The following is a 12,439-nucleotide window of genomic DNA, read 5'->3' on the forward strand; positions in this document are numbered from 1 at the left end:
CTTGCACCTCGAGAGAGACGCCCTCATCGCGTACCTGCCTATTTACCTACACACTTGTCTTGGTGACCAGATCGAGTTCTTGTATCTATCTGGACTGCTCCTCCAAACCCATTTTCATCCAGTCCCGAGTTTCCACTTCATCCATCAAGTGCTTTCCGATGTGTCAAAATCGAAGAAATGAGGACTCTCAGCGTCCTCAACCTCACGATGCCTCATGTGCCTCTTGGGCCGAGCGAGCGCAGTCTGCTGCCACCCATGCCCTCCGAACGAACTCGACTCCAGCCTGCTTGGCAGAGGCGTGCGAGGAGGCGGCCTATTTCAGCTCCTGAGATGTTCAGGAAAACGCCAAAGCGATGCACATGAGAGGCGTCGAGCTGAGAGGTGCTCTTCCCAACCGCACCCCGGCTGACTCAACGACTGCTGCAGATCGATTCGGCACTTGGATCAACCAACATGGGCCCGGAGTGCTGCCACGGCAAGCCTTTGGCCCCTACGACCTTCCCAAAACATGCCACAAGCCCGCCAACCGCTTTCGTCACCGCCATGCCGGTGACTCAAAATGAGGCCAATCCGCCTCGTCTATCTGACATGGCAAGCGGCTGACATGGCGTATATAGAGGCGCATCATTCCGGATCTCAGGCAGTCTCTTGACTGTCTTCAGGAAGCATCGACCATCACCACCGCTACCATGACAACAGACGCGGCTCCCCAGGTTAACGACCTCCTCATCGTGACGGATGCCACGTCGTCTATGAACAGTTACCTACAAGCTCTCCGCGATGTCCTTCCCGACATCATCCGGGTTTCCTCCCTCACACGCTGCTTTTCGCGCGTCGGCATCATTGCCTACCGTGACTATGGCGGCCGTGCCGGCGCGGCTCCTGTGACTGAGTGGTCAGGCTGGAACTACATGGACGAAAACGACGATCATGGCGAAAGCATAACCCAAACCGGGCTCATCGACTTCGCCAACACTCTTCATGGCAGTGGGGGCTACGACTGGCCCGAGGCCGCCAAGAGTGGCCTTGCGCTCGCACACAGCGTCATGCGCGAGGACGCGACAACCATCATGCTGCTCTTCACTGATGCCCCTCCCCACCTCCTAGCTGTGGGAGGCGTACCATGTCAGGCTGAGATCGTCAAGCTGTCGGACCGGGAGAGTTTTGGCGGCAGCGGTCCCGACTTTATCGATTGGATCTCAGGTGCCACACTCTTGTCGGATGGCGACCGCAAGGCCCAAGTCTTTGCCCTCGTCTACGCCACAGATGTCCAGGCGTCACTCCTGTACCTGACCACCATGACAAACGGCAACTATTACCACCTCAAATCAGCCACGTCAGATGTCGTTTCCGACTTGACCATGCATGTGCTCCTGGCCTGGATGGGATTTGCGAACGACCAAGACGAACACTTCAACGATATCGTAACGACTGCCACCTACCGCAACACAGATGGGCTGAGAGATGCTCGGAAGGAAGGTGACGCGAGTCTGCGAAGTTTCATGGATTCGCAAGCTTGGCGGCTTCAGTCCAGTCACGTCAACTTCAACATCACGTTGAGCGAAAAGGCCCAAGGCCATGGGACGACTGTGGTTGTCACGAACCCACGCGCGTTGCCCATGCAAGCGCTCGAGGCGAGATACGCCAACGATGCCGAGTACCGCGTCTTTGCGTCAAAGCAGCTTGCCGCCATCATCGAGAGGAACGCATCCGCCGTGGCGACACATCCCGTCTACGGTTCGCTCTGGCGTGCCGTCTGTGCTGATAGGGCGAACGATGCCCGAGCCGGTCTGGTCATGGCGTTTGGACAGGCTATCGACCGTATCACCAGTGAAACAAAACGTCAGAAAATGAAGGACTGGCTCGCGCAATCTTACGATTTCAGCGCGGTCATCAAAGATGCCATCAGCGATGTGACCGAGGACGAACGTTATCCCTGCGTGCTGTTCGACCCAACAGAGAATTTCACGGCCGTCGCTACCGCCGGAGGCACAGACAACCGACCGGTCACAGACTTGACTCGCGAAGAACTCCTGGAGATTGGACGATCGTGTGACCCTAGAATCCTCCGCCGCCTCGGCAAGGTGCTTACGCAGCTGAAATATGTCGCTACCGAGGCCGATCTCCCTGCCCACCTCAGAGACGGGCCCGGCGTCGATGTTCCTCGTATCCCTCTGGCGCTCGCGAAGCCTGAGCACAAGCGCAGCTTTTGGAAGCTCCTACTTCACACCATTGTTCCAGGCACGCAGCTTTCCACGCGCCCTGCCGCGCTGCTTGCCGCCCTTGCCCTTCGCATGGGAATCCTGCCGTTGAGAGCGGTCGCTGACCAAGAAATGATTGCGTTCAGTGACAAGTGGAATAACTTGACGACAACGGAAAACTGGAACCTTGGCTGCCTGTTTCTGCTCCTCGACGCAGACAGGGATTTCGAGGTGCGTGTCTCGGAAGGGACGGCCCAACGCCCCAGGCCTGATGCCCACGTTCTTTGCGATGAAGATCGCCGTCTGTTCCGCACTCTGGTCGACTACAAGATGCTGGAGCAGAACCTGCAGACAACCCTCCAGGCGCGGATCGGTTGGCAGCCCTCCAAGTCCAAGGTGGCTCTCGGCCCTGTCGCTCCGTGCAAACGTTGCAACATGCCACGGTCAGTGACCATCATGGGCCGGGGCGGCATCTGTGGTGTATGTGAGTCCAACTACGACTGCCGTTGCCAGCGCTGCGTGAAGCTGGACAACCACGCGGAATGCGTGTGGACCAACGTCACGGCGCACGACGACGAGAAGACGCCTGCAACATGGGTCGAATGCTCCGTCACGACCTGCCGTGCTCAGTACGTCGTGTACACCCCGGACAGGCTGCGGGTGCGGCCCAAGTGCTACTATTGCCTCCATGCCAGTCAGCCTGACCTTGGCATTGGAGCGTCGCCGACCGTGGAGTGCACAACTTGCCTCAACCGAATGATTTGGCCCAACGAAAACCGTCCCCACGGCTTTGATGAGGGCTCTTTCAAGTGTCCGGCATGTGTCACCGGCCTCGTCACGGTGATTGAGTACGAGACCAATGTCACGAGAATGAGGGAGGAGAACGGGTCGCAGTGGCTGCTCCGCAACGACAGCAATGCCCTCGAGGAGCCTTTCAACGGCCGTTCTCTGTTCCACACCATTTCCAGTGTCAAGGATATCGACTCGTTGGCTTCCAACGTCGAGATTCTCCCAGCTTTCGCGACGAGTCTGACGATCAGGGGCAAGACTGTGCAGAATCAGGAAGCTCTGCTTTCGTGTCTGCGGGGCTGGGTAGACCAACGCCAGTCCGAGTCTGGCACATGCACGCTCTGCTTCTCAGACCTGCGCAAGACCGACCTCCGGGCTGCCTGCGGCAGGAGAGGCTGCGGCTCTCAGATCTGCACCTCCTGCCTGGACGGCTGGTACGGTCTGAACACGCGGGGCAGGGTTCTCAACGTGGCAGCGCTTTCGTGCCCGTTCTGTCGACGACAGCCTACAGCACACGTGGCCAACAGGTACGGGCTCGTCCACGTTGGCGGGCTTCGCGAGGCCGTGGCCAATCCTGCCTGGATTTACGCCTGGTGCGCTGGGTGCGGGTTTGCGAAGGAGTTTGCCGAAAGAGTGTGCGCCCAGGGCGCGCCTGCAGACGTGCAAGACTGGCGATGCGGGGAGTGTGAGATGCCGCATGCCGAGACCACGGGGAGAAAGGTGGCCATGGTGATGCGTGAATGCCCTGGATGCAGCACGATGACGGAGAAGATCAGTGGCTGCGATCACATCACCTGCCCGAACTGTGATGCGCACTGGTGCTTCCAGTGTGGTGAAGACGTCGGGTATGGCCAGATCTACCAGCACATGAGCGAGGAGCACGGTTGCTGGTGGGATGACCGAGACGATGGTGATGGTGATGTTGAGGATGAGTGGGAGTATCAGTATTGATTGATGTATGTGATAATCTTGTCTACCGTTCTTTCAGTTCCCGCCTTGTCCCAGTTGGTCAATGTCAACCAGACGTTGGTGTGATGTGCATGGCATCGGGCAGACGGACTAATCCGTGCTGGCACCACGCGGCGGACATTCTCCGCCCCCCCTCCTCCGCTGGCGGATGGGTGGCGATCGCGACATTCCCGTCCCCGCATCGGAAAACCGACGTCAGGTCGCCCAGCCAATCCAGCCAGGTGTATTTCACAACACCTGTCGGGCTTCATGATTTATGATGTATGGTATGAACTACGACCATTGTGACATTCTTTTGTGCACTTTCTGAAACTCTCAGCCATGACAGACCAACATCAACCAAGCGCAGGCTCAGCTGACCCTCTGGCCGACTATGATCTCTCCACGCCCATCTCCACAACCCAAGGCGGTCTTCGCCAGGGCCTCACATCCTACGGAGACGCTCACTTCTCGCTTTTTCTGCGCAAAGTCTTCATCAAGGCCCTCGGCTACAGCGACGACGCTCTCTCACGGCCCATCATTGGCATTGTGAACACGTATTCCAGCTTCAATCCCTGCCATGCCAACATTCCGCAGCTCATCGAGGCCGTCAAGCGGGGTGTACAGCTGAACGGAGGTCTGGCCGTCGATTTTCCCACGATCAGTCTGCACGAGTCGTTTTCGAGTCCGACCTCAATGTATCTGCGAAACCTCATGAGCATGGACACGGAGGAGATGATTGCTGCGCAGCCATGTGACGCTGTTGTTCTGATAGGAGGTGAGATCGCAAGGTCAGGCACCCCCTCTTACCTTGCACGACTGACGGACCCAGGCTGCGACAAGACGACGCCAGCGCAGCTCATGGGCGGCATATCTGCCAACAAGCCCATCTTGCACCTCGTCACGGGGCCCATGATGCCGGGAAGCCACAAGGGCGTCCGGATCGGCGCCTGCACAGACTGCCGGAACAACTGGGTCAGCTTTCGGGCCGGTGCCATTGATATCGAAGACATTTCGGCCATCAACGATGAGCTGGCGCCAACGGTAAGCCGTCAAGTCCTTGAGACGATGAGACTATGACTGACCCCGCCAGGCCGGAACATGCGGCGTCATGGGCACGGCCAGCACAATGGCGTGCATCCTCGTGGCCCTCGGCCTGATGCCGTTCAAGGGCGCCTCGGCGCCGGCCGTGTCGTCGGCGCGCCTGCGCATCGCCGAAGAGACGGGCGCCAACGCCGTGCGCGCGTTCAAGCAGCAGCTCCGCCCGCAGACGGTGCTGACGCGCGACTCGTTCCTCAACGCCATCACAGTGCTCCAGGCCATCGGCGGCTCGACCAACGCCGTCGTGCACCTCATGGCCATCGTCAACCGCCCCCCGGGCGTCGCCGGCACCATCACGCTCGACACGGTCGACGCCATCGGCCGGTCGACGCCGCTGCTCGTCGACCTCAAGCCCAGCGGCGACAAGTACATGACCGACTTCCACGACGCCGGCGGCATGGCCGTCCTGCTGCGCGCGCTGCGGCCGCTGCTGCGCCTCGACGCCCTGACCGTCACGGGCCGCACGCTCGGCGCCGAGCTCGACGCCGCGCCCGCCGCGTCCGTGCCGCGCACGAGCCCCGTCAGCTGCATCCAGCCCCTCGCCGAGCCGCTGCACGCGGCGTCGTCGCTCGTCGTGCTGCGCGGCAACCTCGCGCCCGGCGGCGCCGTCATGAAGGCCAGCGCGTCCAAGGACAGGCGGCTGCTGCGGCATGCCGGGCCCGCCGTCGTGTTCGCTGGCGCCGCCGATCTGGCGAGGCGCATCGACGACCCGGCCCTCGAGGTCACCGCCGACAGCGTGCTCGTGCTGCAGAACATCGGGCCCGTGGGCAACCCCGGCATGCCCGAGGCGGGTCTCATTCCCATTCCGAGAAAGTTGGCGGCCCAGGGCGTGCTGGACATGCTTCGCATCTCGGACGGCAGGATGAGCGGCACGGCGGGAGGGACCATTGTTCTTCACATTTCGCCTGAAGCCGCGGATCCCGAGTCCGTGCTGGGCATCGTCAGGAGTGGCGATATCATTACCTGCGACGTAGAGGGTCGGGTGATCAGGGTGGAGATTTCAGACGAGGAGATTCAGAGGAGGTTGAAGGAGAAGAAGGAAACGCTGGAAAGGGAGGAGGCCAAGGAGGGCGCGACGCCGGGGTCTTGGACGGCGAGGAAGACGATCAGGGGGTACCGGGGGCTCTACATGAGATCGGTGAACCAGGCGCAGCAGGGCGCCGACTTTGATTTCTTGACGGCTGCCGGGCCGCCTGGAGGACAGGAGTAAGATGGGGGGCTGCGACGGCAGATGCAATGTATATATATATATGTATGCAGCCTTACGTCCTGTGGGCAGGAGAGGATTCCGCATTGCTGATTTGACTTTGTCTGCCAGACTTGTTCGTAGGCTCGTCAAACTTGTCGATGTTCGGAAAAATTCGGAAAAGATATATTCAGCGCCAAAGAGCATACTAGGAGATCAGGGCAACGCAGCTGGTTCATCATTTGCCTTCAGCTCAGGTCGCCTGATGCTCTCTGCCTCATCGGGTTTCCCGATGACTAATCACATTTCTCTCGTCGATTCGTAGTCCTCTCACTTGAGGACCTGACCTTCACAAAGAACAACTTTGAAAAGATCGGTATCAGCGAGACAGCGCGGAACGAAATTCCTCATGTCTTGATACTCCGTTAGCACATCTTCGATCTCCACTGCTTTGTCAGCGGCCATCATCGTAAGGTCCTGATCCGTGATCTCAGCAACTAGATGCTTCAGTAAAAGTCGGATTTCTATTACGACCTGACAGCTTCCAAGAGGGAAACTGTCAGATGGTTGGGATAGCTGTTGGTTGGCAAAAGCTTGAGTTGTGACTCTGAGACGATGTAGTATCGTAAAGCGTTGCGCACTCTATACAATATATACAAAGGAAGACTTAGACTGATCACTGTCGTGAAAAAGAAATGTATCTACAAGTCAAGAATATTCGTCCTTGTATACCCGTTCGTCCTTTCCTTGTGGTCTTGGTTAGTAGGCCCATGTTACATAGCTCAAAATCAGTTCGTAATCCCATCATGTTGGATTGTAGATCATGGTGATCCAGTCCCAACAGCGATCCAGGCTCTTGGATTACTGTCCTCTGGTGATCCGACCATGTGACTACGCGTTAAGTGCTCCTTATCTTATCGTCCCTTGGGCTGTGTCGTCCTGCCGTCTCGTCCTGGCCTCTGTTCTGGCCTCTGGTTGTTACAAGTATATGACTCGGACGTTGATTAGCAGTATATTAGATACGTACGTGGCTCCTAGTGATTTTACTGTCATTCTTATGAGCCGAATCTTCGGGTGCGAGGTTGTTGGGCTTTCTCTACTTCTTGCGAACTTCATCTTGTCGAAATATTGAGGTCACTAGATCACCTATCGGATGTTGTGATGATGGCCTCAATGGTACGAATAAAGATGAAAATATGATATCGGAGCATTCGTAACTCACGGAGTTTCTTCCACACTGTCTTATTGTTGAGAGGGCTTCACTGCTTACGTGAACCCTGATTCATTGCGTTGGCTGTGCCTGAGAGCTCTGAATACGTAGGGTAGGCGATATAAGTCTTGTGATGTGATTGATGCTATCTCTCTGAATTACTACTCCCTACGTGAGTCAGGTATACCTATCTGATTCACCGATCTTGTAAGCTGTGATTCAAGTGCTCCTGAAAGCTGTGAATCCCAGCCCCGGTGATCACCATACTGGTGATCCCCTACCGAGACCACCACCCTAGGGAATCCCCTAATATTGGTTCAACATTTATCGTTATTGTAACAAGTTATCTGGACTCGTTTTTTGTGATGGTCAGGTTTTGAAAACACCTGTACGAGCTCCCTGTCGTGAGACACGCGAATCCACAAGACTGAAAACCACAGAGCTCGGTAACTTTGGCGTAGACACTGCGATCTTTCAACAGAAGAACTATTCAAACTAATGACTGGATACTTTAAGCAGTCCTCGTCTTGAATGGTGGCTTCGAACGTGCAGAGGAAGCAGCCTGAAGACCTCCACGCTGTTACGGGATGAATAGCTATCTCGAGAAACGAAATCTTCAATACGGACGAAGAATGCTTTCATAATAAAGCGGGGTGAGCGAAGACCCCTTCTAATCAGGGCCATATCAACAGTCAATGAAGAAAAAGATAGGTGTTTCGAAGTGTGATGTTGGATTCATAATTCCCTCCCCGGAGGCCCTCGCCACGAGTCTACCTCATGTCCGTTCCCCTGATCAGCCACTCCTTATCATCTTATCGCTAAGCCACACTAATTCAACCTGCCCGGTTTCAATACCCTTCGCCAACACAAACCGAGTGCAGAGTAGGTTTGGAGGGACTTGAGTTCGCAACTCGCCAAACTCGGCTCACAGGTGTAGCCGACACAAGCAGGAATACGCGCGAAAGCAGGTTCCATGGTATAGGAATAGGAAGCGCCTTCTTCAAGTTTTTATCAAGAAGGGAAGTTCGACTCTCCTGCTAGTAGTCGCGTTCTGCGAAGCGTCGCTTTCTGTGATGTTTGGCGTGGACAGCGTTCATCATTGCGAAGTCTGATGCGTTACTGACCCTCACTTCGCAGGTGTCACCTCAGAGGGAGCCGGTGGGGATTGCTTGAGCAACCGTTTTATGTTTGCGGTCATGTAAATTGTAAAGATATTGACATATGGATGGGCTAGACATCCTGCCAAGTCGATTAAGGCGCGTGCAGAGTCTAGGTCTAAATACTGATTACTATATAACGTGACCAATACTTCTATCCTCTAGGTAGGCTTTGAGAACATTACCTCTGCTGGGGTACTCATTGTATGGCAAAAATAATCTAGCGTGAAGAGGCGGTGTTGAGGGAGCGATCTTACGCGAGTCTCAAGCCATGTCATCGCTTGGCAATGACTTTCACTGGAGCCTGACATGCAGGTTGCACCAATGCCTTATCGACGTTCCACGCCTCCATATGTAGCCAGCTGCGGCAGGCCGCCTGAAAAAAGGAGGGGATATGGTGTCATGGATCTGCCGCCCCAATTTCACTTTCGTGTTTCTTCACACACGCTGGCATACACGCTGGCATCGTCGTACTGAACCGCTACCCTCCTTCATTCCAATTATTCAGTTCCTCATCTCCGAGATGCCTTCTTCTAAGAAGCCTGGTGTCCGTTTGGCGAAGTACGAAAAATTGATCTACAGATTCTTCGAGGCCTTGATACTGGCATCTTTGGTCAAAAAGTGCCACGGCTCACATGTCACGATTAAACACGACCTCTCCACAATCGTCGGCATCAAGCGGAGGTTTCTCACGAATCTTGCGTTTCTGTGCGACTGCACCAAAGGAGGACCGAGCACCACTGCGATTTCTGTTGAGAATCGGCAAGATTGCTTTGTGATGTGGCTCGCTTCAAATGAGGGAGTGTCTCCCAAGATTACCTCATTTGTCGAGTCCGTATTAAACGACCTTCGCGCAGTACCGAGCATAAGAGAGAGGCAGAGCCTAGAAGCGTCTCTTTTGCAAAGAACGGCTGTGTTCGCCCATGCCAGGGTTTTCAAAGAATGGAAGATGCTCGTGAGATTAGCCGGCAAGGCGCTGACTGTTCTGGCTGAGGTGGCACATCAAGGCGTGTAACCAGCAGCATCTATAAACGAGACGTAATAAGGCCCACTACATCCAGGTTGCAGCATGAAGCAGGCGATAAGGAAATTTGATCTGACACGGTTTCCGAACAGACACTGCCCTTCAAGAATGGCTGAAGCAATTCCAGCTTCGCCGGGACCAGACTCCCATTTCTATTTGTCGACTCGCCTATGAAATTCGCCAGGACGAACAAATACACAACATCGAGGTCTTGCACAATTCGTTAGACGACACCTCGGGTCCCGATGTAGTCAAGCACCTGAAGTGGGTCGCTCACTTCGTCGGTCGTCTTGCTGCTCGTGTGAGAGCCGTCAAGCACCTCATGGATGACGCCGCCCGCTTGGAGCACGATCTGGAGAACCCTTGGATGGTGAAAGCGGTACCTCTACCACAAGCCACTTCCGTTCCTGAATCGGATAAGCACACAAATCTCCGGGGCATCCTGAATCGGATGATGGATGCCAGTGATCCGGAGCGTGAACGTCTCTTCACCTGCATCGATAAGATGGATCAAGCCTACTCGCTGATGGAAGCAATTCTGTCAAGACATGCTGATGGTGGCAACCCCTTGAAGCCAGTCATTCATTGTGAGATTCAGCTCATCGATCATTTCCATGACCACCAGCTGTCCTTTTGGGAAGGGAATCCGTACGTCGCATGCAGCAAACCGACTTGTCGCTTGTGTAGGCTGTACATGGAGCACCACCCCATCCCATTCGTAGAGACCGATTCTCACAACAAGATTCCCCTCAACTGGAGTCCGGCCTTCCTTCCGTGCGGCGTCAATGATTCTAGGTTCATATGCCAGCGAAACACCCTGAATGCCGTTATCAAAGCCATTCGTGGTCCGATCTTAATGCAGATAGGCAGAGGGAGCTGCTCTAGCACATTTCATGCCGATTCTCTAGATCAGATCACACAACCCGAATACGACCCTTTTGACCACCTGGACTCGGACAGCACCTCTCTGACGGAAGTCGAGGACGATGGTACGTTACGAGAGAAAAGCACTAACGTAGAAAAGATCTGTCTCGTTAACGTGATCTGGACCAGCTTTGGATTTGAAACTTGACGAAGACGTATATTCAGCGCTGGAACGCCATTCGAGAATCCAAGAAGCTTTTCCTCTGGCTTATCATGATGTGTCCGATTCCGATTCAGATGGGGGCGCAAGATTGTAGAATATACCTAACCTACCAACTTGACGCTTTGGAGCGTGGCCAACTGGACTTGGAAATCTCGGTCTATATGAGCGTTTCGAGCTGCTCAATTACTCAAGTTGATACTACATATATTTTGCATGATCTTGTAGGAAACTGCAGAGCAAAACATGAAAATAATTAATAGTAGACTGCTGTAAAACTATCCGTTATCAACCAAAGTGCTTAGTTCTCATATGATCCAAGAGGTTGTAACGCCTCGTGAAAGATATTTTAGGATCAACACAGATAGAACACCAGATTAGCTTCCGCGATTCCGAATGCAAATGCGTCTCCAGGTGTTTCTCCATATCGGCTCTCTCTGCAGTCCTGACAACGAAACATATATTGCACCGAAACGGCCGAATATGGGTTTTGAGGTGCTTCCTTGAGATAGAAACACGGTCAGTGACAGTCTCAACGAGATACCACCGCGGCCAACTTTCAACTCACCTTGCCTTGGAACCTGAGGATACGGAATGACTGCAAGGAAGACCAGCCCGGGTGAAATGACCGGCGCAATAGATGCGCCCATCATCATGCATGATTACATGATCTTCTAACGGGGGCATACCAGAATCGGTGTACCGATCAAGCAAGTTCGTAGACTCAGCCTGTACAGGAGGAAAAGTGTCATCTAAGGTGCATGACGAAAGTGTAAGTTCAAACGATTGTGTGTTGGCATAACCACACCTGGCTATGGTCAAATTTGAATGATGCCCTGTCGTTATGTTCATAGTAGCCTCATTGACTCTCTGGAGGGGATTTCTCTAGAGAGTAGGAGAGTCGTTGAAGCGACGAACTGAGACAGGGCTGTATCCTGTGTTGACCATGGAAGTGGTGGCATCTTGCTGGCTTTCGGGAAGAGGAGAGTAAGTCATCATCGGATGGAACGGCGGCATGCTCTCAAAGAGGAGCCCTTTGTCTTCTGACAAAAGGTCTACTCCTTGCAGGTCGCCCATCGAGCCAATCCCTGATGCCATTTCACCGGCATCCTGTTGGTCAAGGCCAGATGTGAGCTGCTCGTATCCAGTTCCTTCAGGCAAAGGCACTGGAATTTGTGCCTCGGGTCCATCGATATTGGTCAAAGGAGTGTTCGAAGAGTACGCATCTTGAAAGAAAGCATCCTGAAAAAAAGTGTCTTGAGAATCATTGTGGGAGGCTGGTAGGTAGGTGTGAGTCTGCTGCGTCTTCACAGGAGCGTCGTAGGGTTAACATACATTCGCCCTCAGAGAAGATATCTATCTCCATGCCTGCCAGGGCTTTTGTAGCGCGGTCTCTTTAGGCTCTTTGCTTTTATGTCGAGACGTAAGTGATGTTTGTGGACGGATTATGGCGGACGCCAAAAGTAGGAAGGACGCCGCTGTCACCGGCCCCTTATTTATTGTCCGCATGCGGGAAAACTTGTTGATGCTGTATATGGCCTCCTCAGCCCAACACCTAGTATTACATAAGTATTAGGCGTCAATCATGTGGCCTTCAGAAATCAAGCGGCAGGGTCGGCAAGACGTTTGGGCCAATGTTGATAGAGGTGGACACAGCCTTCTGTGGGATGCGTCGCTGGAAGCTTACAATGAAGACACTAAGTATGCGGGAGTCCTACCGGGCTTATGCAAGCGCATCT

General features: G+C 54.4%; 3 protein-coding genes across 3 annotated transcripts; 2 read left to right on the forward strand and 1 right to left on the reverse strand.

Annotated features, from left to right (window-relative positions):
• Nucleotides 1-453: 453 nt before the first annotated feature.
• On the forward strand, nucleotides 454-3,941 carry D7B24_009549 (uncharacterized protein; the record flags this gene model as incomplete). The annotated part of the gene is made up of 2 exons (XM_028643619.1): nucleotides 454-549; nucleotides 618-3,941. The coding sequence occupies 2 exons, from the start codon at nucleotides 454-456 to the stop codon at nucleotides 3,939-3,941; spliced, it is 3,420 nt and encodes a 1,139-aa protein (XP_028492815.1).
• A 339-nt stretch (nucleotides 3,942-4,280) lies between these two features.
• On the forward strand, nucleotides 4,281-6,249 carry D7B24_009550 (uncharacterized protein; the record flags this gene model as incomplete). Its single annotated transcript, XM_028643620.1, has 3 exons — nucleotides 4,281-4,716; nucleotides 4,771-4,982; nucleotides 5,032-6,249. 3 exons carry the CDS (start codon nucleotides 4,281-4,283, stop codon nucleotides 6,247-6,249), a joined length of 1,866 nt encoding a protein of 621 aa, XP_028492816.1.
• Nucleotides 6,250-11,585: 5,336 nt separating this feature from the next.
• Nucleotides 11,586-12,066, reverse strand: D7B24_009551 (uncharacterized protein; the record flags this gene model as incomplete). The annotated part of the gene is made up of 2 exons (XM_028643621.1): nucleotides 11,586-11,866; nucleotides 12,036-12,066. The coding sequence occupies 2 exons, from the start codon at nucleotides 12,064-12,066 to the stop codon at nucleotides 11,586-11,588; spliced, it is 312 nt and encodes a 103-aa protein (XP_028492817.1).
• Nucleotides 12,067-12,439: the final 373 nt, after the last annotated feature.

Source organism: Verticillium nonalfalfae (assembly GCF_003724135.2).
Source record: "Verticillium nonalfalfae strain VnAa140/NRRL 66861 chromosome Unknown scaffold_97, whole genome shotgun sequence".
Classification (NCBI taxonomy): domain Eukaryota; kingdom Fungi; phylum Ascomycota; class Sordariomycetes; order Glomerellales; family Plectosphaerellaceae; genus Verticillium; species Verticillium nonalfalfae.